At 42.5% G+C, this 26,023-nt stretch overlaps 1 protein-coding gene across 1 annotated transcript; it reads right to left on the reverse strand.

The window, feature by feature from the left end:
• Positions 1-421: 421 nt before the first annotated feature.
• traf3 (TNF receptor-associated factor 3) lies at positions 422-25,897 on the reverse strand. Its single transcript, XM_080783736.1, has 14 exons — positions 25,590-25,897; positions 12,334-12,484; positions 11,974-12,151; positions 11,332-11,383; positions 10,283-10,387; positions 9,732-9,896; positions 8,675-8,755; positions 8,480-8,554; positions 7,493-7,585; positions 7,226-7,366; positions 6,142-6,316; positions 4,946-5,289; positions 3,886-4,077; positions 422-3,626 (listed from the first exon to the last, which is right to left on the reverse strand). The coding sequence occupies exons 2-14, from the start codon at positions 12,479-12,481 to the stop codon at positions 3,591-3,593; spliced, it is 1,785 nt and encodes a 594-aa protein (XP_080639862.1). The 5' UTR covers positions 12,482-12,484; positions 25,590-25,897; the 3' UTR covers positions 422-3,590.
• Positions 25,898-26,023: the final 126 nt, after the last annotated feature.

A 26,023-nucleotide genomic window follows, 5' to 3' on the forward strand; every position in this document is an offset into this window, starting at 1 on the left:
TGTATTTGTATAATAAACTTTAATATCACACATCCATAAACAATCTGTGCAAATAATAATCTCCATGACAACACTCATACATACATACATACATATGTACGCCCTCGGCCTCAGTTCTGTGTCCTTCCCAATCCTGCTGGAAAAACAACAACACAAACCCTTCTGGCTAGACTGGAATCACTGGATATACTGGGACTGGGTCTCATTCATAAAAATGTTCTCCGAGACTGTATTAAACTGTATTATATGATAGTTTTACAGAATATTAAAGTAAATGACCACGAGTCATGTGGTTTATGGTAGTATAGATTATACATATTATGGTTTATAATGGTATATATTATATACTTTTCTGTGTAGTGGAAATCCCATGTTTCCTTAAACAGCTTCCTGTTGTCTGTTTTTTTCAAGCAGGCAAGGGCAAGGGTAAATAAAATGAAATAAAAATACATGAAAGTTTGATGCACAGCATCAGTAATCAAACATTATAAAAACAATGTATATAAAACATACCAAAGATCAAAGATACAAACATGTTCATAAACTTCATGAGGTTCCTAGTTCTGACCAGAGATGCACAGAAAGATGGCAAAGCCCTGGTAGCTTCTTCCTCCATGTTGGCGCCAGAATCCTCAACAACTGCTACTAGGCACGCCTACTAAGTTTGCCATTTGTATTCGTAATATATGTACATATTACATAATATTCAATTAGAGTTTTATTGAGATATTTTGATATTACTGTGAGTCCTGCAACATGGTTATAGCTGTATCTAGTTTATTATAGTTAATTGTCTGAATTGAAATGTCAAAAACTAAAGATGGGGTGGGGGTGAATTGTTAACCCATTTAGACCCGTTACACATACGTTGTTATACCTTTCAAGCTGGGAATGCCTCTGTGTCATTATATATCGCTGTTGTCGGGCAGAAACCTCTATCTCGAGTGGCGCAGTACCTGCCCACCACCACGGAGGTTGTGGGTTCAAATCCACCGTGGTGCATCTGGCTTTGTCAGGTGTCAATGCGAACAAAATCGGCTCGTGTTCGGGGGAGGAAAGCCCGGCGGAGAGGGTGAGATTTGTCACTGCGTGTATTACTACGGCTTGGGGCGGCAGTGGTCTGCAGGGAGTGTTGGGCAAGAGGAGTAGGACGAAGGCCCTACGTCCTCCTGGTGGGGGCTCCTCACTGGTAGGTGAGCCATTACGATCCGACAGTAGTGACAACACAGAAATGTGTGTGGGGTGGAATCAATTGGAATACCGACTAAATTGTGGAGAAAAATAATTGGCAACTTTAAATGAAAAGGAAACTTTATCTCTTTGTGTTTTTTTCGTAAATTAAAACTACCATTTGCTTGAGGTTACCAAGGAAATGCTTTCCTATTTACAGCCAACAGAGGGCAGCAACATGGATCAGGGAGTGAAGGTATAATTTATGCTCTGTCTTATGATGGTGTCGTTACCAAGGTTATCATAGTTTATTATTAGTTCAGAAAACTAAATGTATGACTAAAACTGAAAGGGGAAAAAATTAATGAAACTAAAGTAAAACGAAAGAAAGAAAACAATATAAAAACTAAAATAAAACAATGCAAAATGAACTAAAACTAGAATGAAATACAATTGCATGTAAAGTAATTTTCCTTATATGCCAATACTAAATGAAAACTCTTAAAAGTCAGTTCTTAAGAGTAAAACAGACTAGAACTAAGCTAAATCAAAACAACAAACTAAATACAAAATTAATTAATATTTCAAAACTATAACTCTCCTAACCTCACAATGCAAGCGATACCATCGTATGACAGAGTATAAAGGAAGCTCAGACTAGACGCTGTCCATAATACAATTCAGGACTCAGACAAGATGTATTGTGTTGTATTGTATTGTGTTGTATTGTGTTGTATCGCGCTGTATTGAACTCCTCCGTACCCTGGCTCCACCCTCACCTGTCAACACTCTGACGAACAGACAGACTGCCTGTTTCTGTTGATGAAATATCAAAATCTACAATGAATATTAAATCATGAACAGTAAGCTTGGCAAGACACGGGCACCCCACACACACACACACACACACACACACATATACACGATTCAACCAATGAGACAGGCACATATAAAGACACTGCATGCACACCCATACATGTTTACAGACACCTCATGCACTCCCATACGCATAATACATTCTGTATTCATCTCAGTTGTAACCGGTGATCACCAGCCACACACACACACACACACACACACACACACACACACACACACACACACACACACACACACACACACACACACACACACACACACACACACACACACACACACACACACACACACACACACACACACACACACACACACACACACACACACACACACACACACACACAATTTTCAATAACAGTCAGTTTGTTGTATCTGGAAGGCAAGCATGTGTCCATGTTACTGAAACAAGACCAAACTGGACGTGCACACCCACACACGCGCACATTTTGGCCACAACAGTCAAGTGGCAGCCACGCTAACACCACAGGCCAGTTCCATGGCTATTGCTGGGTAGCATGGTCCTTCCATATGAGAACATGAGCGACATAGTACAATCTCGGCCAACTTTGTCCTTCCAAAGATTAAATATAGATGTATAAAATAACAAAGCATTAGTCCACTGGTTTCAGCAGACTGGTTTCTGTTCAGAATGTCTCTAGAACTCTGCCTTCCAGTTCTGCGTGTTCCGTTTAAGAACGTTCCATTTGGTTTCAGATTCCATACCCCTCCAGTGCGGCTGTCTCTCAGGCCAGAGATGTTTGTCTGCCATTTATTGATGCACGTATTCATACTGCAGACATTTTGCTCTTAAGAGCAAAATGCCCGCCGTTTGAATAATGTTATTTGGTGGGTTTATGTTTTTGATCAGTGACAGTAGCCTGTGTGTGTGTGTGTCCATCCACACACACGCACACACTCATGCAAGACCTCCAGCCTGTGCATGTGCGCAACACTGTCTCAGGTGAGCTTTATATGTCACAGGGACGAATACCCCCATTGCCATAGAGATATCAAGCGACTGTCCGTGCCAGCATCAGAGCCGCATGTACCTCCCTGCCCCTCCATTCACGGGTCCTCATCTGATCCTGCATGAAGTCCTCCCTCTGACTTATTTTCTTACATTTTCTTTTCCATCGTTCTCATCTTCTACACTTCCCTTGTCTGTCATTCTTACAGTTGTCTTTTCTCTTTTCGTATACCATCTTTCTCCCTTTCTCTCCCTCCTTCCCCCAAGTCATCGTCTTTCTCCTCTTCTTCCAAGCTCATTTTTAATTTTCTCTCCAATCCGTATATTCATCCTCTCTCCCTCTCACGCTCTCTCTCTAGTCGATGTTTGTTCTCCTTTTCCATTCCTTCTAGAGCTTTCTTCCTTCATTACCTCACCATATCCATCACTCTCTTTCATCCATCCATTCGTTTTCCCCCTCCCTTTGAGTTGGACATGTGTCCTCCTGTCCTCCATCCATCCTTCCCATCATGCTTTGCTTCGGCGGGTGTGACAGGTCGGCTGATCTCAGACCAGCGAGGTCAAAAGTGAAAGGTCACGGGTCAGGGAGGTCAGAGGTATCCACAGTAACCTGTCAATGATATCAAATACAAGACTGGATCACAAATAATAATAATAAGAATACCGTAATAATAATAATTTAATCTAAGCGATACACAATATTTTGTAATTATTATACTACGTTACGGTATAATAATTATGTTATCATCAAAGCGCATAAAATCGACATTTATAATCAATTAAGACAGTTTCTGTACAAACATCTGCACATTTTCTGGGTCTTTCTTTGTACAACACACCTATAAACATAATCATCATCATGTTAATACCTTGATAAATATGGTGTCATCTTTGATGTAGGTGCCATTCTCCAGCACGGTCTGAGCCACAAACAGAGGACAACCAGACGCTATGTTCATCTCTGCTGCTGGACGTCTGAAGCTGCTGCTGTTAGGATCTGGTTTGAACGCATCACCGAGGTGCTTCCTGGTCGAACCCTGGTCCATCAACATCAATGTTACCTGGACGACAGAGAGACAATGCTGTATGTTACCTGAGAGAGACTGACACCTTGCTCCATATAGGATCCTTCCCTCTATCAGTCATTCCTCCCTCGAATCATCCAGTTATTCCTCCCTTCCCCATCTATCCATCAGTATTTTCCACCCAACATGCTTCTGCAACAGCCACGCCCCATGTGATTTCCATTCAATATATCGCTTCATTGGTCAAACCCCCCAGCGAGACAGACGGTGTGAAACAGCAACACAGCGGTTTCCATTTAGCCATTTAGAATTTAGCCACTCTGGGCTGTATTTTGTGTGTTTTAAGTACCAGGTCTTATTACTTAACTTAAGACCTGGAGGCGTGGTCAATGCTCTTTGGCCACTCAGAATAGCCAAATGGCATTGATCACGCCTCCAGGTCTTAAGTTAAGTAATAAGACCTGGTACTTAAGATACGCAAAATACAGCCCTCAGTCTCTACAGTCATTGTCAAGTACAAAGTGCAGTTTCAAAATAATGATAATACTGATTCCAGCCCCTATCATTATGCAGCTCAGACGGCACTGATTCAACTTACACCTCACTTGGACAGATCCCAAGGGGCTGTTGACGTGCCTACTTTGTTGTCAAGTGATGTACAAAGTCAATAGGACAAACTCATTTTGTAGTCCCTTGTCCGAAAGAGTCCAATAGACTACTGACAGTCCTTGGTTATCATCTACCAACATTGCGCTATACTCAGTCCTTGACATTGAGATCAGCCAATGAAATTATAGAAACATCTGTTGTCGGAATGTCGGGGGTGGTTACGCACAGAAGATTCGGAAAGATTTACGTACACCCCCCCCCCTCACTTGTCATTCCTCCCTACCCTTCTTCATACCTTTTGCTTAAAAGGCCAGGGCAACAGGGCGTCGTACTCCCCTCTCATCACCACGAAGAACAGCGAGAGGTGCGTTCCTTTCCCCATGCCGTCTCCGTTCAGATACACCCTGGCACACATCTTGTATCCAAAGTACCCCGTGTAGAAAGGCTGGGAGTAGAGGGAGAGCGTTTTCGACGCCACCGCCTCCTGTTTCCTCCTCTTGTAGTCTCGGATCTTCCAGATGAGCGTGCCGTTGTAGCTGGCCGTCTCCAAGACCTGGAAGCGGAGGTCCATGTCGGCCAGCCGGATCTCGTGCACGCTCAGCATGTCGTCGTGGCGATTCAGCTGCGTCTCCAGGGATCCTGGAGGGTATCGATTGGTGCTAATTTACGATTAGGATTTAGGCATAGACACTCTGATCCAGAGCGACAATACAATAAGCGAGGTAATAATCACACACATCAAATGCAGAGAGACGTCGTAGTGCCTCAGTAAACTAGAATCACCCCGGTAAACCGAGAAGCTAGCATCAGTATAAAACAGTGGTTTTCAAAACAGTGGTTTTCAACCATCTTCAAAACTCTGATGCTGGCATTCAAAGCAACCAAAGGTATGGCTCCCCCATATATTGCAAGTATGATTGAACCCTACAAACCCTCCCTATAGTATAGTATAGTATATATGTATAGTTTATATGTATAGTTTCATTATATAGATATTCCACTGTTACGTTCTTAGCTAAGCATGTTTCATGATAAATGCTTTTTATGTGATGTATTCCCATGCTTTTTTGTTCTTGCTTAATGTAATTCGCTCTGGATTAAGAGCGTCTGCTAAATGCCTAAATTGTAAATTGTAATCTTCAAATGAAGGCGTATTATTTATTCGGACCACCATTTGGTGACATTTAGCCTCTCAGACACAACACCAAAGAATATGTTGTTCTTGTTGAATAATATTTTGTCCACTATCCATGCTGTATTGATGTTGGTACCGAGATAACAGGCAAACGTTGATCAAAATAACACTTCTTCTACATTATGTAATTGTGTAGACAATAGACATATTGTAAATTAAATAATGCAGATGTTTAACAATAATGTAACTCTTGAGAGTGTCAAATGTTGTGTTTCATTTTACACTCTCGAGGGTCCATTGGATGAAAACCACTGGTCTAAAACAATATACAGTACAGACTAGACTAGAGTACAGACCTAGTGTGTGTGTGGAGGTTCCTGTAGCAGTGCGTCCGCCCTCCAGGGAGGACAGACGCGTTCGGACGTTATCCAGAGTTCCTCTCAGGCTCTCCACCTCCTCCCTCACCAGACGCAGAGAACGAAGCTCCAACTCCACCTCTAACAACTTCTCAGACTGAGAACTCATGAGTTTCTACGCGCACACACACACACACACACACACACACACACACACACACACACACACACACACACACACACACACACACACACACACACACACACACACACACACACACACACACACACACACACACACACACACACACACACACACACAGATTATGTAATATTGAGTGCATATGGACATAATGTTGTGTAGTACTAGTATTGTATTGTGTGGTGTTTGTATAGCAGTTTGTATAGAGGGTATGCGCATGCTTAAAGTGAATGGCACATCGAGTGGCAAATCGAGTGGCAAAGCAATAGGCAAAGTGAGTTAAACATTGTTTAATGTTGTTTAATGCAATCAGATAGGACTTTTCTGTTTGGAATCATGGGCTGTCAAGGCCAGGAAGTAGTTTTTTGCCACTCCTACATTAAGTAAGCATTCCTACATAACTTCCGGGTTTGATGATGATGTCACGCGCATACCCTCTATAGTATTGTGTAGCAGTGTGTGTGTCGTACAGTACATGTCGCATAGCATTGTTTCCCAAAAAGTGGGTCTCTGACCAATGCTTATGGGTCAGAGTAAATAAGTAAAATATCCCCTTTTTTCCCTTTCCTACATTTAAAAAAGTTTCAAAAGATTAAAGAAAACAGGATTCAATCAAAAAACGATTCCAACTGTTTTTGGAATCGATATAAATAAGTAGATCTGCTATTTCACGTGGGTCACAGGAAAACCAGTGAGCTTTGGGAACCATGTATAGTGTAGTACATGATCCAAGCCGGAACAGCAATCGAATTGATCATTAAAATAAACATGCTCTGAAAACTACTTAACACGGCAGCAGAATGGCTGGGGGTCAGATGGAACCACTGTTCTAGTGTATCAGGCTGTGTAGTGTGTAGTACTGTGTACTTAGCAGCTGTGTACCTGCATGGTAGATACTTTCTGCTCCAGCTGCCTGTTCTTCTCCCTCAGTTCTTCGTTGAGCGTTTCCAGATCCGACAGTCGACTGCTGAGACCTGGCAACACTTTATAACGCTCCAACAGCTCACTTTTAACATCCTCCACCTGTACACACACGCACGCAGGTTAGTCAGTCTTGTAACAGGGCGAAACAATACATGGACGGCAGTCTGAAGAAAAGCAGGGCGTTCGAAACGTTACTCATAATTGAAAAGAAAAAGAACTGGCTACCTTGGCCTCCAGCGTTGCGTTTCTGGTTGCCATCAGCCTCAGATGCTCTGCTGCTGAGCTGCACTCATGTTCCCTCATGGTCTGGTTCAGACCCTACAAAATACACACAAAAAAACTGTTGCTTTTCTGCTTTGTCTTGATCGCATAACAGTGTCAGACAAAATAGCTAATGTAGCCGAACTACTGTGGCTCACAACATTCATGCATGGACTTACAAGACTCCTTGACGCAAAATTACATCAAAGCAAATATTTGTATAATGAAATACCTAGAGTCCAGAAGCAGGGATGTATGTTGTTTGTAGTTGAATGAATTACAAACAATATCTAAATATTGAATCAAGCCACTTAAACACTATCTGGGGTGCAAACGGACATGTAAATGACCCCAGAACCAGAAGTAAATATTTAACCAATTAAAAGTACCAGACCGCTAGAGCACCGAGTCGGTAAGGATGGAAGTTGGAGATCCATGCCCCACCCGGCTATGCAATAACCCTTGTGTTTTATATAGACACTAGTGCTTTCTAGCGTATGGTTTGGGGCCCTAAATGTGAGTTTGCGTAATGACATATCTAATGACAGTCGTATCTAACTAGTAAAAAAAAGATTCCCCTTCCCTTTATTGGGAGAACCACATTGACTTGATAGGGTTAACCCTATTGAACAAATCAACAATGACATGGCAGTCTAGAATGTACTTTTTTACCAATGTTGGGAAAATGGAACCGGGTGATATGTCCATTGTCTACTGCCAAAAAACAATACTATAACAGTTGGAGTTTCAGTAAGGTGTGTGTGTGTTTGTGTGTGTGTGTGTGTGTACAACTGCACACGCGTGCAGGGAGGCTGTAGCTAAAGCCAGTGTTTTTTTGTGGTTGGATGTAACCCCCCCTCCCCACACACACACACACACACACACACACACACACACACACACACACACACACACACACACAGTGTGACCAGGTGTCTGTCTCTCCCTCACCTTGAAGGTGCACCCGTAGCGGATGAAGGGACATGCGACCTGGGCTTTGGGACAGTCATGTTGGTGATTGGACAGCTGAGAGACAAACACAGAGGATATCCTACATTAAAAACAACAGGTAAAAGGCTAAAAGAATGATGATGATTATGATGATAATGATGACGTGTGTTTGTGTGCGTGTGTGTGTGTTTGTACCTCACTCCTGGGCAGAGAGTTGAAGGAGCATTGGTTCGGACAGGCTACAGGGAACGCTGGACACACCGTCTCTTTGTGTTTCTGAAATAACAGCACAAACATTTATGGTGCATTCCACCAAATGGGAACTGGGGCGTTTCCGACCTGTAACTTCCTGTAACTTCCTGTAACTTCCTACAAAATGGACACCTGAGATAAACTTGTCCGGCGTCTTTCACAACACAAAGTGCTTCATGTGTTTGTAATGTCACAGTACTACAGTTCAGAGAAGTCAGCTCTGAGAAATCCCTGCACGGTACCGACCAGGAGTTATGTGTTGAGGGCCAATGGATGTTTTCTACTAGATAGTAAAAACTTCCCAGGAACCACTTGAACCACGAACGCATTTAGCTCTGTGGAAGCCATCTTGTTTTGAAGTTTTATTTAAATTTAAAAAACTTTTTATCATTTCTTTTTGCATTTTCTGCTTTATTTGACAGTGAGTAGAGAGACAGGAACTGCAGGAGAAAGAGGGGGGATGACATGCAGCAAAGGGCCTGGGGTTGAATTTGATCCAAGACTCAACCTTGATATGGCTCAGGATTTAAGCTGCTGAAAAATGACACTTCACGTCACTGAGCTGCAGTGATAAGCGAGTCAACGCACAGTCGCACACCTACCGAAATCCCCCCTGTGGAGGGAATTCCGTCATAAATTCACCACGGCAGGTCGGAGATTGTTTTCCCGGAATAGAAGTCGTCTTCTTCTTTTCGTGTCTTTGAAGCATGTGGTTAGATGACAGTTTCCTATTTCTTTACACAGTCTTTTGCATTATTGTTGAACTTTGCGAGATATTTTAAGCTGCATGGTTTGGGTAGTAGAGGGCACCACTGCCATGTCCTCCATTCCTTATTTTGCATGTTTGCATTTCCTTATTTTGCAATAAATTATACGTGTCCACCATTGTTGTCTTGGCCCGGTTTTATTTACTTTTAGTCCAGTGTTTGTAGTTTTATTTACCTTTAGTCCAGTGTTTGTAGTTTTATTTATTTGTAGTCCAGTGTTTGTAGTTATTTACCTGTAGCTCAGTGAGAGCCATCTTGTGCATGCAGAACTCGCATGTTGTCTCCCTGTGTTTACATTTCCAGCTGAGATGGTCTGGAATGTCCTTCCTCATCATCCTCTCTTTACATTTACCCAAAGGACAGGGAACCTCAAAGAATGAACACACATTCAGATGGTCCTGGAGAGAGAAAGAGGGGAGGAGGTGGGGGTAGAGGAAGGTAGAATGAAGACAATCGATTAAAAACAAGAATAAAGCGATGACGATGACGAGGAGGAAGGAAGGCAAAGGAGTGATGCAATACAGAAAATAAGAGAAGAAACATTTTGCAGGAAGAAAAAGATACGCATAGCGACTTGAGATGGATGGACAGACATAATCAGAAAGACAAGAAAATATGACATTGTGGTCATGAAAACAGTAACATCTGAAATAGTATCAGAAACCTGTATGTGAAACGTGTTTGTGTGTGTGTGTGTGTGTGTGTGTGTGTGTGTGTGTGTGTGTGTGTGTGTGTGTGTGTGTGACTGTGCACACGCATGTGTGGGTGTGTGTTGTGACCTTACCATGACCTGATGCAAACTCATCTGTTCCTGGCAACCGTTGGACTCACTTCGACAGAACACCTTCAGAGCCATGATCTCTCTATGACAACACACATCACGGAAGATCTACAACCACAAGGATGGAAGTGTCAACTAACGTAGCATGTTATGTTCTGCTCTGCAAAGCATCGTCAAGCCAAAAAAGAATCTCGAAATTAAATAATCAAGATGAAGTTAGCTTTGTAGTTAGTTCATAGTGATTACTTGAGGTGGCATCAGACATGGAAATTCAACTCCCCCATGACTCCTTATCAACTCTGGCACATTTGCACGTAACTACTGGGATGCTACACTACAGAGAAGGAAGGCTAGAGAGGGGAGTAGACATAACTACTGGGATGCTACACTACAGAGAAGGAAGGCTAGAGAGGGGAGTTGACGTAACTACTGGGATGCTACACTACAGAGAAGGAAGGCTAGAGAGGGGAGTTGACTGAGCGTAACTACTGGGATGCTACACTACAGAGAAGGAAGGCTAGAGAGGGGAGTTGACGTAACTACTGGGATGCTACACTACAGAGAAGGAAGGCTAGAGAGGGGAGTTGACGTAACTACTGGGATGCTACACTACAGAGAAGGAAGGCTAGAGAGGGGAGTTGACTGAGCGTAACTACTGGGATGCTACACTACAGAGAAGGAAGGCTAGAGAGGGGAGTTGACTGAGCGTAACTACTGGGATGCTACACTACAGAAAAGGAAGGCTAGAGAGGGGAGTTGACTGAGCGTAACTACTGGGATGCTACACTACAGAGAAGGAAGGCTAGTTGACTGAGTTGCCCAAAGTAACTCAGGCAGCACTTCCTCTAAAGATACAAATCCTGACTCCCTTGGCTGATGCAACCCAATCCTGGTTAGGTGGCTGGTCAGTTGCTTAGCTAATTCAGTAGTTAATTAACTTGCCATGGAGGGATGGAAGAAATATGCTACATGGTTAGTAATGGCGTTTATTCGCAACAACCTGCATGCACAGCACTGCTATATAAATGTGACAGTTGACGGACATTTCTCACCTTGTCTTTAAATAAAGGGTCCAGGTCAACTGGACACACTGGGTTAGCTTTACTGAGGAGAGAGAGAGAGACAGACAGAGGCATAATTACTTGTTTTGACATTCAGTTACTTTTTTATTTCTGCTTCCTGTGACTAAAACACATCTCCTTCAAAACATGATAGATCACATCTTTCTTTCTCATCCACAAAGTTTGGTGTGTCTCCTCTCCTCTCTTAATGCCCAAATATGTTTCAACTTTAAATGCATACAGACGCAGCAGAGGGACGAACAGTTATCGCCTTCTACTCCCGTCAGTGGCGCCGTCGGGACGTAGATAAAAGTGGGCGGACAATATTCGAGATGTAGAGTTGAGACTAGAGAGCAACTGCACGTAGGGTAGGCTATGTAGCCAGAATGGTCATTGTGGCGAGAGGTAAGCAATGGCACGCAGCAGCAGCCAATACACAACCACGATTGCGCAACAAAATGGGAACAGTGCAACAGAGACCATCAGCGCTGGTTGTGAAAAATAAATAAATAAATAGACCAGTCATTCCCCAATAGTAGTTCGGGGACATTCAGACCCAAATGACCCCCCCCCCCCCCCTCCGGCACGTATGACTCCCTTCCTCCCCTCCTTCCATCCTCTGTCTCTCCTTACTTGAGCAGGTCATTAATGCAGGTCTCACAGAAGCGGTGTCCACATTCAGTCTGTCGGGGCTGGCACAGGACCAGTCTACAGGCCTCACAGCAGTACTTGGCTTCAGGTGTCAACACGAAATGGTCCCTGAAGCCTCCGTGTAGAGGCAGGAAGCCGGGGTCCGGCCCCTGGGAGCCACCTATAGGAAACAGAATGTACCAGGTTCGATTCCCAAGTCTGTGAGCAAGACACTTAACCCCTAACTGCTATCCCCTGAGCTCAAGTCTGACCACTTGAAGCTGAAACGTCTCCCCACAGGGTGTAATTATTATCAATTACAATCAACAGAACAAGGACGGGATCAATTATTCAATTTGTTACCTTGTGGTCCTGTAGGTTCGTTTGACGGCCAGGGATTGGTTGGGCGATGAGGGGGTGGAGCCAAGGAAAGGGGTGTGGCCAGGGATGGTGCCACCTGCTGGAGAGGAATCTGCACCTCCCTTCCATCAGCACTCCTCCCTCCTGACATGACCTGAGGAGAAGAGAGACACATGTGTCAAAGTACAGACATATCGATGACCCCTGGACACCAGGGTCAAACGTTCTCACTGGAAGAGAAGGGAGAGCACCTCCAACCACTGCAGATGTACTGTTTATATTGTACTACTACTAACATACTCTACCATAAGGATTGGTGACAATGTCAATAACTCTTAAGTCATTCAAATAAGTCCCGGACAGTAGCTTTAAGATTTAGCTAAAAAAGGTTAGCTAGTTGTTTAGTTACCTTGTCAGTCAGCTCAAGTAAATCACCTTCACAACATTAAAGGGGCATTCCACTCATTTTCAACATTTTACTATGTCATTAATAACTGTCAAGGGAACCTCAAAGAATGAACACACATTCAGATAACTGTCAAGGTAGTCCTGACAGATCTGGACTATGCGGATGACATCGGCCTGCTCTCCGACAGCGTGGAACAAGCTCAGGAACTCCTGAACAGTGTGGAGCTGGAGTGTGCCAAAGTTGGCCTTAGGCTAAATGCCAAGAAAACTGAGGTTATCACCTACAACATCTCACCGGAACATCCACCTCTCACAACAGCAGGAGGCACGGTGCTGAAGGAAGTCAAAGACTTCAAGTACCTGGGCTCATGGGTCAACTCAACCGAGCAAGATCTGAAAGTGAGGAAGGCACTTGCATGGAGGTCCCTAAATGGCATGAACAGTGTTTGGAACTCCAATCTCCCCCGACAAATCAAACTCAGCTTCTTCTACGCAACAGTGGAGTCTGTTCTCCTATACGGCAGTGAATGCTGGACCCTGAAGCCAACCCTGGAGAAGTCCCTTGACGGGTGCTACACCAGAATGCTGCGTGCAGTACTTAACATCAGCAAGACTGTACATGTCACTAACATGACTCTGTATGAGGGACTACCGAGGGTGAGCCAGAAAATAGCAGCCAGGAGAATGAGACTAGCAGGACACTGCCAAAGACATCAAGAACTGCCAGCCAGCAAACTGGTGCTCTGGGAACCAACACACGGCCATCGATCACGAGGACGCCCCGTGCTAACATACGTGGATATACTCAAGAGCGATGCAGGAGTGCAAAGTACCAACGAACTGGCCGGATGTATGGAGAACCGAGATGACTGGAAACGACGATGGAGGGCTCGTCTGAGGACGACCTAGAGAGAATATACCTTAGAGCTGTTGTGTGGAAATAATAAAAAAGTCCCCCCATTCTGTGTTTCCTAGAACTGGAGGTCTGAAAAAAATCATTAACATGGTGAAACAAATCTTGATGATGTCATCAATATGGATGCATACAGACGTGGACGGAGCCTGTCCACTATCTACATTCTGAAAGCTTATGGATATGGACAAAACCAGAGTACCACCAGAAATTGTGAGGGTAGAGTAGCCCCATGATATAGATAGAGCAAAGACTTAAAAAGTGGCAGAACGTTTTGAGGAGAGGTTGTGTGTCAAACATGATGTAATTTCAATATGGCTGCACAGGGACAAACAGTTACTACAGAACAGATGAGAGGAGATTGGTCAGGAATAAAATGCCAGCAAACGCTTGACTCTGAACTGCCATCTAGTGGATGTACTGCTTAACATCCATGCCAACTAAAGAAGCGTGTAACTCAACACTGGAGAGCAGTGACAGTGCATGTGTGGCACTGTGTGTGTGTGTGTGTGTGTGTGTGTGTGTGTGTGTGTGTGTGTGTGTGTGTGTGTGTGTGTGTGTGTGTGTCGCAGAATAACATAATCAAATCATTATTGTACACTGTAGTGTACCAGCTGATGTAAGTTCAACAGTAGGCGCTAAGTTAATAACTTCAGAGTAATGCAAACTAATTCGCTCTGCCAGGAGATCATGTTTTCACCCCTGTATGTCTGTCTGTGTGTGTGTGTGTGTGTGTGTGTGTGTGTGTGTGTGTGTGTGTGTGTGTGTGTGTGTGTGTGTGACTGACAGTGATTGTGTGTCTTTCCACAGTGAATGTAACATAGTTGGCCGATCAGTGTCATATTTCTCGTAGCGAGGAGACAGTTCTCCCACATAAATATGGATCATTTCAGTAGCATAACCTTCAAAATGTCTCCTAATTCTAGTCAACCAGGCCTGCAGTAGGCTTTGCACTGGACAAATGTGCATTGACATTATTTCAATAAACTATAAATACGAGGAAATGACAGAGGGAGAAACAGTATCCAACAATCAAGTTTAATGAACGTCCGACGGGAGTTTTCATGTTGGTAAGACTACGGTCATTAGTATTGCCTGGGTGGGTCAGTCGTCTAACTTTACCGACGTTAATTATCTGTGTATGTGTTCAACAACACAGCCATGCAAAATAACATTGACAGCTATGAGGTGACGAAAGCTTGCACTGCATAGCAACGGTTGCTAAACTATTTGGATTGGCATTGGACAATCGCTTTTTGAGGTGGGGTTTAGCGAAGGGCTAATTGCAATGTTTCTGTCCCTCCAACTTATGGGATGTACCAGTCCAGTACTAGCCCATTGCAGAGTGCAGACATTAAATACGCCGGCACAAGCCCGATGGTAATTAGTAACACCAACATACATTTGAACATAAAAACAAATCCCCAAATCACGAGTCTATGTCTGTCTGTACATATTCAATTCAGTCCGAGTTGTCAAAATTCAGTCTTTAACCCCTTATAGTGTTTAGAGTGCCGAAGTTCACAGTGCATGTTATAGTCCAATACTGTGGTTCCCAAACACTGGGTCGGGACCCATTTGTGTGTCGCGGACACATTTTTATTACGTGTATTATATATTTTTCTTACATTTTCGTTTCTAATTATTATTATTTCAAAACACAATTATTGTGTCAAGTTTTTATTTTTATGTTTTTCATGAAGAAATCAAAGAAAAATCTAAGAAATTCCATACACTGGAAAACAAATGTTTAAGAAGTAGTGAAAATTGACGATCTTCAAGCTCACAATGCGGCGTCAAGCGATGCGTTGCAACCTTGTAGATCGGCTATTTTCTATTTTCTGTCTTTCCTGATACTATGCCTGCCGTCATGGTCTGACATCTGCCAGCTGTATACATCTCATCCTACAGTACATGCCACCATTACCTTTCAGTTTCATGTACAATTTGACTGTAAACTAAACTTGTGTAGCCGTGATATCAATGACATTACAGAGCTTAATTCCTCTCACAAACGATTCTCAGAGTAACTGTGGGGCAGCAGAAATCTGACATTTACTGCAACCATAACTGACACAAGGAATAATTGACAACATTATACAGATTACAGAAACATTGAAAGATCTCCTCAGAATTTCAGGCTCTCCTTGTTCTTACTGACATTGGAAATGGGAGGGTCACACACACAAATCACAGCAATGTACAGTACAGTACAGTACAGTAACAGTATTAGGATATAACATTGGGACACCATGTTTGTCTTAGTGGTGACAACGTGCCACACAAGACTACATTTCAACGTGTTGTTCACTGTCCAATGATTTGTCTCCGTATTCTGGCCGCATTGTAACAATGTAATGAGAGTCCTTTATTACATCCCTTCCCCCATTACATTGCCCTGTGCCTTTTCATACACACACTCCCAAAACATTGTCATCACATGCCCCTGACAGACAGACAGACAGACAGACAGACAGACAGACAGACAGACAGACAGACAGACAGACAGACAGACAGACAGACAGCGGTAATGCATGCGTCCTGGAAGGGATTTCTCTCTCACTCAGGCAGGCAGGCACGCACGCAATGCACGCACAGACCAAATACCAAATGTACAGAGACAGTCAGACAGCATGTGTGCACGCGTGCACGCACACACACACACACACACACACACACACACACACACACACACACACACACACACACACACACACACACACACACACACACACACACACACACACACACACACACACACACACACACACACACACACACACACACACACACACACACACACACACACACACACACACACACACACACACACACACACACACACACACACACACACACATGCAGTCATGCACACTGGTCAGTGCCCAGTTCCTGTCCAGTGGGTTAGTCTGGGATGTTAGGGGCTTTTCCACAATCAGTCAGCACACTGCAATTACACACACACACACACACACACACACACACACGTACACAACACAGAGCACATGCACACATTATACACACAGAGAACACACAAAACTCATTCACGCACATGCGTACACGTACACCACATGCAAAAACACACAATTACACACAAGACAACACATAGAAACAAGCATGGGCACTGACACTGTACACGCCTCTGTCGGGTGGAAACCTCATATGTCCAAAACTGCTGCTTTTCAGGGTTCAAATAAAAAAGGCACAAAGTACAAGCTCAAAATCACGTGTCACTTTACGGCACGTTTTGAGCTTGTGGATCTGATGCTTTTGTGTGACGCTGTAGTGTGATCAAGTAGGGCACTAATAAAAATAAATAAAAAACACAAAAAGTAAAAATATGTAAATAACAGGTTTCTGCCCGACAACAATATACAAGGCCAGGGCCGCTAAATATCAACAGCAGCACTATCTATTGCCAATATTCACACAGCATCCATTTTGCTATCGTTTCATACTAGGGGGGGGGGGGAAACCCCAACTGGGTGCACTATGAAACAAGAGCAAAATGACCGGCGGCATGTGACACACCGTACGATGTGTACACAAGTAAATCATTTCTTCAACGTGTTGAAAGCATTCAGGGTGTGAAATGCTAATCTTTTAATTCAAATAAAATAATTTCCTCTGACGTTGTCAGTAGCAACACACAACGCTGTGTTTTAGACACACAAGGAAGTTAGTGGACTCATGATGTGAATGCTGCAATAGTGGGATTTCAATAGAGGCATGTTTGCTATATCTTTTGCATCCTCAGCCGGGGCACAAAATGGTGTCTCTAGTCTAGAATGTACTGACAGATACCGTGGGAATACGGTTTTAGTTCACACTGTGGCTCTTCAGTGTGAAACCATGCAGTTGAGGAACATCTTATAGCACTGACACAGATAACATCCAAACCATAGCATACTATACCAGCTTCTTCCACACAAACACTGCAAAACTCTGTCTTGAGTATTAAATGAACGTCTATTAGTGTAGCTACCTGGTTAGTAATTCTGATCAACTACAGGTCAGTAGGTTATTCTGCAGTTTAACAACAAGCATGTCCACCGAGTATCCTAATCCTACTTGACCAAAATAACCCAAAAGCAAGTCCAAATGGTAGCACATACCACAAATATGATCGAAATAATTTAATTATGATTTCGCCATTGATGGCATACACATTTTAAAAACACAAAAATGTCCCTCTGGGATTAATAAAATACAGTCTAATCTAATCAAATGTAATCTAATCTACTAACCTAATCTTAGACATAGCCTACATGGATGGCATCCATAAATTATAGTGCAAAGTAGGAAGTCTGTCAAATCAATCATTGACAAATATCAGTGCCTATTGTTGGTGAGTTTCAGTGATCTAACTTTTTTGTTCTTGAAAGTCTCAGTCACAGTGGCTTGAGTTCTTCATTTTATTTAAAATACGTCAAACCAAATGACAGTTCTGGTAACATAGTAAGTTTGAGTGAAGCGGAAATAATGCATGTGTTTCTGCTCAAGCACTGGAAGCAAGAAAAGGGTATTCCCCAACACAACACGCACTGAAAAATACAAGTATAACAAAGACACACAGAGATGAGCATACACTAGGGATGGGAATTATCCATTAATGAATTAATTGATACATTAACAAAGACACACAAAGATGTGCATACACTAGGGATGGCAATGATCCATTAATTAATTAATTAATTGATACATTAACAAAGACACACAGATGTGCATACACTAGGGATGGCAATGATCCATTAATTGATATGTTTTGATAACCTTATCCATTGATTAACCGGTTAGTTGATAGCTGATTTTTTTATTAAATCTGAGAATCCTAATTTCCCTCAATGTCCAACGTAAAGATCTACAAATTACTTATATACAGAAAGAACACAAAAGGCATATTATATTCCTTAATCAAATATTGAGGAATATATTGGCAATATATGGCATCTTTGTTTGTGGAAAATGTAATGAAAAGTGCGCTGTCTTGTCTGTCACATCACATGCAAAAGCAGAGAAGTTTCTATGCCTACCAAGGTGGGGGGGGGGGGGGGGGGGGCAGCCTTTTTTTAACCGGCCCACATGTGCGTTCCTCGGCCAAACACGCTCGCAAACAAGAATTACATTCACAGAAAACTGCCCAATGATAGAATCACAGAATTTGCGATTAATTGTTAACTGTTAAGTATAATTGATTAACGTGCATGTGTATACACACATGCACATAGTGTCTAAATGAATAATCATGAGTTGTCAGAAATAAAGAGAAACTTTTCAGTTGTAAGTGACCTCAGAGTAGTGACATCTCGCATGCAGCTTTCAACTTGATATGCTTTTCTGATTCATCTATCCTGTGCTCTTATCCAGAGTGTTTGACTCAGCAAGTCAAGTGTTCACTGTCTTATTCAAAGACTTTGACGTCACTTTACACACATTCATTAACCACTTAAGTCCTATTTTATGCTTCGTCAAAAATAGCTCATCAACAAGCTATAATATAACTACAATCACTTACATGCCAAAAATAGGGAGCTACTGGTTGAAAGAGGTTAACACAGCCCCGTTCCCTGTGTTGAGCAAGGCATTAACTGACCATATGTTATTATGTTATGCTTATGCCCATATGGTATGTCTTGATCAGCATTAACATTTTCAATTCATTATATTAATTTCCCTAAACATTATGATATCGACCATGATTCAAACCTGACACAATTAGCGTACTTTTTACACTACAGCAAATGAAAGATACACTTCTGAAATGACATGTTTGATTGTCATCAAAACCCTAACCCTGTCATTAGGCTATAAAGCAGAAAACAAATAAGCACATAAGAATCTATCCGAGAGATAGATAGATAGAGACAAAAAGAGAGAGCATGTGTGTGTGTGCGAGAGAGAGAGAGAGAGAGAGAGAGAGAGAGAGACTGTATTCCTACAGTTTCAGCTCCAGGCGAAGTAATATGAACACACCATTCTACTCAGCCTAAAAACCCCAACAGTGGGAGTACATGTCAGAGCTCTATCGACACTGTCTATCTGCTGTCCCACTCCCAACTAATGGATTATTTGAACATCATTTTTGCAGCATTTGCCATTTACACACTTTTTTTGCTGATAAGAAAGGTAAAAGTTAGTGCCGCTGACCTGTGTGACCTTTGAACCACACAGGAAGTGTTTTGTAGTGTTGTTGGTCTTTGAGGAGCAGGGCAGCAACAGTAGCAGTCATGGTATTACCCTGCTAAAAGTACCATGACATCATTGAACAAAAACTAAACTACTCCCCACGGGGAATTCTCTCCGTCATCATTCTGATTGATGGAATGACTGCGAGACCAACTCACTGGATGGATGAATGAATGAATGAATGAATGACTTAATTTGATGAATGACATACTCGCTGATTGATCGACTACTACGACTAGTTTTCTCAGTTAATTGGCTGACTGACCAACAAATGTGTCACAATATCTAACACAATTATTGGGATTATCACCAATACAATTTAAGTTCCAAACTTGCTTCATGGTCAATAAAAGCAGCAGAAATATAACATGGACTGTGTCGTTGTGAGTCCTTCCATGTCCATTCTTTCGAGGTCAGCCTGACTAGTTGACAACACTGATGTCAACTATGTTTTTGTGTTCATTGAGAAAGGCAGCAGGCCAGGTGAGAGGGAGTCACAGAGACACAGGAGAAAATGTTCTGCCGGGATTTGATCCCAGACTAACGGGTTCAAGGAAATTTCACGAAGAACTGAATAGATTCAATTACAGCCGTTAATATTTTTCCTCTATTAAGTTAAGGTATTAAGACCTGAGGCCTTCTAAATCAGTAGTTCTCAAAACCTTTTAGCTTGAGAAGTTTCAAGTTTTTTTTTTAAGAAATACAAAAAAGCCAATGTACAAGCTTGCTGTATGGATGTAAGCTAAATCACAGGTTCTAAAAAAGAAAGGTCATAAAGCAGAACAGCTCTCTTGTAAACGTGAAAATGAAAGTATTCACCTAGCAATAAAAACACGCTTGCTGTAACTTATCTATCGTGACATGTTGTAATATCATTATCAAGCACGTCTGTCTGTCTGTCTGCTGGCTGACAGACAGAAAACCCCTGTCCTAACGTCCTCCCCTGATGGAGGAAGAACGGACCTGTAGGTACAACACATTTATATGAATGGAAACTCAATTAGTAAACACACAAACCCATATGAACAAAAAGAAATACAATAAAATAAATATATATCTAGCTGATCTACATCAACACGTTGTGAGCCTGTTATTCAAAAATATTTTCCAAAATAGTAAAAAAGACAAAGAAGTTTAGGGATGAGGGGTTTAGCACTGACGAAAATAGGGCCCTTGGGCAACATTAGACACAACAATTCAGACAGAAGATCGCCTGGCTACATTAGACACAACATCCATTCAGACAGCAGACTATACATAAAGTGCCTCGCAGAGTCGAACGTAATCGACGCGAGAATACATACGCAAGGGTGACAAGACACAACATCCAGTCAGACATTAGCTGGTCTACTGTCTGAATGGATGTTGTGTATAATATAGTATATATAGTCCAGTTACTAATGTCTGAATGGATGTTGTTTCTAATATATAGTATAGTATATTAAGACAACAATACATTCGAAACAACATCCATTCGGACAGTAGACTAACATCCTGCCAGACAGTGGACTCCATTAGACACAACATCCATTCAGTCAGTAGACCAAGTCCAGGAGAGCCCCAGAATACGATTATGTTTAGGATTTATCAATATCACTTCAGTTTGACCACTTAAGACCATGCAGTACCTAATAAAATGGACCCGAGTTGCACTGCACTTCGTTCTTTTTACATTTGCCAAAAATAGCAGATCTACAAGTTCGCAACGCAATGCGTTGTGAGCTTGTGGATGCTGGGGTTCAAGTTATTTTCAATCGGTCCCAACGCAAGCAGGGATATTCTCTAAAGTTTCTCTGTAAAAGATAATTTATACATTACAAAATTATACATAGATTTTTCTACTATACCCCTGTGAAACTGTTTAGGATGGGCTTGGTGGAAGACAAACGGTGTTGGAAATGTTAAGGGGAAAATGGTACATTTTTACATGCCTTTTGGGAATGTCCTGTGGTTTTACCTTTCTGGAAAGAGGTACTGGGGAAACTTGGAGACGGATGGGGCTAATACTACCAGAATGCCCAAGGTGATGTCTCTTGGGAGATCGTACGGTGCTGCCACAGGGGGTCACCAAGGCACAACATGCATTGGTGACTGCAGGTCTTATTACTGCAGCTAGGTTGATACTGAGAAACTGGAAGAGCTCTGCTACACCAGAGATCACAGACTGGACCCAACTTATGACTGAAACTGCATCCTTTGAATACTCAATTGCCAGGAGGAACAACGTCAAAGGGAAGTTCCATGAGATATGGGACTACTTTTATATATTAAAGGATTGTTGCAGTAACAATTTGTATTTATACATTACATATGACATAATCACGAGTGTCAACAACAGAATGTGGAGGGGTGTTGTCCATGGGTTTTTTTTTTTACTGCTAGTTGTGTTTTGTTTTTTGTTTGTTTTTTCTTGTCTTTTTCTTTTGTGTAAGTCATGTGAATTTTGTATGCTTTATTGAAAAAATAATTAAAAAACTTTGATGACAAATAAAGTTTCTCTGTGACATGCTGTATCTTAGGGGGAAAGATTTACATATTCACATTTCACGACGTACTGTAAGATGACATGAATGTATGGTGCTACAGTATATAGTTACAGTAACAATTTCATTCAGGGGTGCCGTCCACTGGTAGAGTGGCCGGTAGAGCGGACGCATGGGAACCACAAGGTTCCCAGTTCGATCCTGGGCTCCCCCAGAGTTAGTGTCGAAGTGTCCTTGAGCAAGACTCTGAACCCCTAATTGCTCCCGATGTGCAGGTTGGTGCCTTACTGCCTTGCATGGTTGTTTCCTCTGCCATTGGTGTATAAATGTGCGCGTGAATGTAATCTATGTAAAGCGCTTTGCATAAAAGCACTAAATAAATGCACCATTAACCATTTACGGGGGTGCCCTGATGCCAAAAGGTTTGAGAACCCCTGCAGTAGACTATACTACAGACTATACAGCAGAAAATATATACACATGAGGTAGGAGGTCAACTGTCTGGTGTTGCAAAACATGGTCTTCCTGAGGAACAGAAGCTAAAGATGAAGCTCTTCTTTCTGAATAATGGTAGTGTGTCAAAATAGCTGTGACTCAAACATATGGGTCACGATCAGATTTACTCCTCGAGTTCACAGCACTCCACGTCTGGCCAGGGCTGCGGATGCTGCACTTTTTGTTTCGTCACCTGACTGAGGAGCATTATCTAGAAACAGGCCATCAGTAGCGACTTTGCTTAAGTTCTTAAAGCACACGTACACGTGCGGATAAGAGAGTCAGTTAAAACTTAAAACATTACCGTAATAAATGCAAACATATACTTTAAAGGACAAAGCCTTGTAATAACAATAGTGCCTCATCAGCAAGTGGCCTCAGTGTTATGCTGATGAAGGAACACTGTGTATGACTGTATGAGATAGTGTTCCGATCACAAACGTGATTGGTGACAAATACTCTTTTGGAGACAATTATAGATAGAGCTGGACCAATGTTTGGTTCCGAATATATGCTGATTTTGGAGAGTATGCATGAATGCATGAATTAAAATCAATTTGAAGGTTTTTCTAAAATATAAATTTGAAAAATAGTGAGCTATTTGATAGTCTAGTTTTGGAAAATTAATTGTCGTTCAAATCATGCCTCAAATCATAGCTACAACAAAAACAACAACAACAACATGTCAAATGTTCCCTACCTACACATATGATCCTGGTGTGTGCACACGTCATGGAGTTTGATAGTAAACAGCTCTTCTCTGTGGTCTGTCTGCCTGTCTTTAATGCTACTGTAACAACTAAAACCTCCTTCAGGATGAATACTGTTTCATCTGACCTGACCTGAAAAGAACAATTATTACCTGGCATCTGCATGTCATTCCTCCAGTTCAAACTGACCACATCACTCACTCACATCCAACCTCTGCTTTCTAATGCTAGCTTAGATTTTACAATACATCAAATCCATTCCTATACCTGCAATGCAGTTTTGTGTATATGTTCTTCTATGTAAGTCTATGTAATGGTATGTAATAGTATGAATAGCACATCTCTTTCATACATAGTCATTCCAGGGACACAGGAAGAATTGTTATCCTTTTCCACTTCCACCTGGTTGGTCTAGCGTTACTCATGGGCTGTTCCAATGTTTATAAAGGGAGTGTGTAATTGTGGGAGCATCTAGGCCGACTGTGTAGTACAGGGGTGGGCAACTTTGACGATGGAGAGAGCCACCATTATTTCCGCACTCACTCCAGAGGGCCACATTCGCATTTCTGTCCGATCTTGACTGCTTGTAGATTGGCTATTTTTGCTATATTTGAATTGAAATCCTGAATATCCTTTTGCTATTTTCTCAAAGTGGCATCCGGGGACCCCCAGGGGTCCTTGAGGGGGCTCCAGGGGGTCCCCAGCAAAGTGTGTTAATAAAGCATCGCAATCATTTTGACCAGCTCAGTGGACTAATTGCGGTTAGAGTGTCCGCCCTGGGACTGGGAGGTCTGGGTTCGACCCCCGGCCAGGTAGACTCCGAAAAATGGGACCCAGTGTGCCTCCCTGCTTGGCACTCAGCATCAAGGGTTGGATTGGGGGTAAGTCCCTGCGACATACTGTACTAGCATCATGTCCAGGGGGTGTACTTGTACAACAAGCTGCCTCACGCTACAGAAACAGGAGGTAGACTCCTGCCCTATGGGCCTCATGGCTCGGCAAGGCTTACTTACTACTTACAATAATTTTACAACTTTATCCGTATTTTATACGTTGGCCAATCAAAAAATAGCAGACATACAAGCTCACGGTGCGTCATTTCGTGCAAAACAATTATTGGATATGAATACATTTTCTACTTGAGAAGAATTACATTAGAAGCAAACAAATACATAAAAATAAACACAAATAACCTCATACTATAAGCTGTATTCACGTTTTCCACAAAACAGCTGATCTACAAGTTCAAGACGTGCCGGAATATAATGTGTTCGTCGTGTTGTTGTGAGCCTGCTATTTTTAAAATTATTTTGCAAGTTTTCACCTATAATGACTGGATATGCCTGCATAATTGCTGATACTGATGTTGTCATAAAAAGCCAAATAATGGCCGGCCAGACCGAAAGGCCTACATCGGTCGGGATCTATACTACTAGACTCTAGTAGTATAGATCCCGACTAGATCTAGTAACTAGAGAGTAATATCAGACAGTAAGAGTAAGTAGTACTGTAGGTATATCATCCAGTGTAGTACTGTATCAATATCATGCAGTGTAGTACTGTACTCAAATCATACACTGTGCAGGAAGGACTGTCTACTACAGTGTAATGATCAGTGTAGTACTGTCTACTAATGCACTGTAATGATCAGTGTAGTACTGTCTACTAATGCACTGTAATGATCAGTGTAGTATTGCCAGATCGGTGCAGTACTGTGGTGATAGGAGCCGCTCTGACAGCCTTTGTCTGGAGTGGCTGGTTGGATGGATGGATGGATTCGTCCAGCTTCAACCACAATGGATGTATGACATTACCTCATCCTAAAAGCTTTGCTTAATTCGAAGCCCCCCTGTCTGTTGTTCTCACACACACACACACACACACACACACACACACACACTAGACCCTTCTTCTCCTCAGTGTGTTGCCACTGCATACATTAGGCTACACGAGAACATCTACTACTCAGTCACACTGATCTTCCAATCTACACAGTAAAAATCTTCCATAATCCATATCCTAATTGTCAGACATTAATAACGGCAATGCGCATCGGCTACTCACATGAACGGAGACCAATGCAGCGGTGGATCCTTCCACAGTCTGGGGGTGAAATTTCACAACGCAGGAGCTTTGGGCTTTCTATCTGGAAGGTCTGGGACCTTCACCGACGTAGCATTGAACGGCAGACACGTCCCGTCCGCTCAAAAGGCACACATTTACACACCGGTTCAACACACCACGCCATGGTTGCTGCTACAAGGCAAAAATTAAAATACTGAAGGATTTTTTTATGGGGGGGGGTAGAAATAATCCACGGTAGTTAGTTCAAACGGGCTGCGCTCCTGGCTTGTGGAGGACCAGTGTTGTTACGAGGCTGGAAAGCCCCCTTTGGGTACTTCCGCCCAGGAAATCCCCGTCATGAAAAACCAAACGGAGAGCTGAGAGGCTGCAGGGAGCGCCGTCCGCCACGGGGGGGCGACACAGACTACTACTAC

The sequence above is a fragment of the Protomyctophum bolini genome (assembly GCF_963924005.1).
Source record: "Protomyctophum bolini genome assembly, chromosome: 15".
Taxonomy (NCBI): domain Eukaryota; kingdom Metazoa; phylum Chordata; class Actinopteri; order Myctophiformes; family Myctophidae; genus Protomyctophum; species Protomyctophum bolini.

What these genes read in the sequence shown, in the direction of transcription:
- traf3 (XM_080783736.1), bottom strand. Translation starts at nt 12,481, where the DNA reads ATGTCAGGAGGGAGGAGTGCTGATGGAAGGGAGGTGCAGATTCCTCTC. An exon ending in TGCATTAATGACCTGCTCAA is followed by an intron (nt 11,384 to 11,973) that starts GTAAGGAGAGAC and finishes CTCTCTCCTCAG; the next exon opens with TAAAGCTAACCCAGTGTGTC. An exon ending in AACCTCCACACACACACTAG is followed by an intron (nt 5,290 to 6,141) that starts GTCTGTACTCTA and finishes GATACCCTCCAG; the next exon opens with GATCCCTGGAGACGCAGCTG.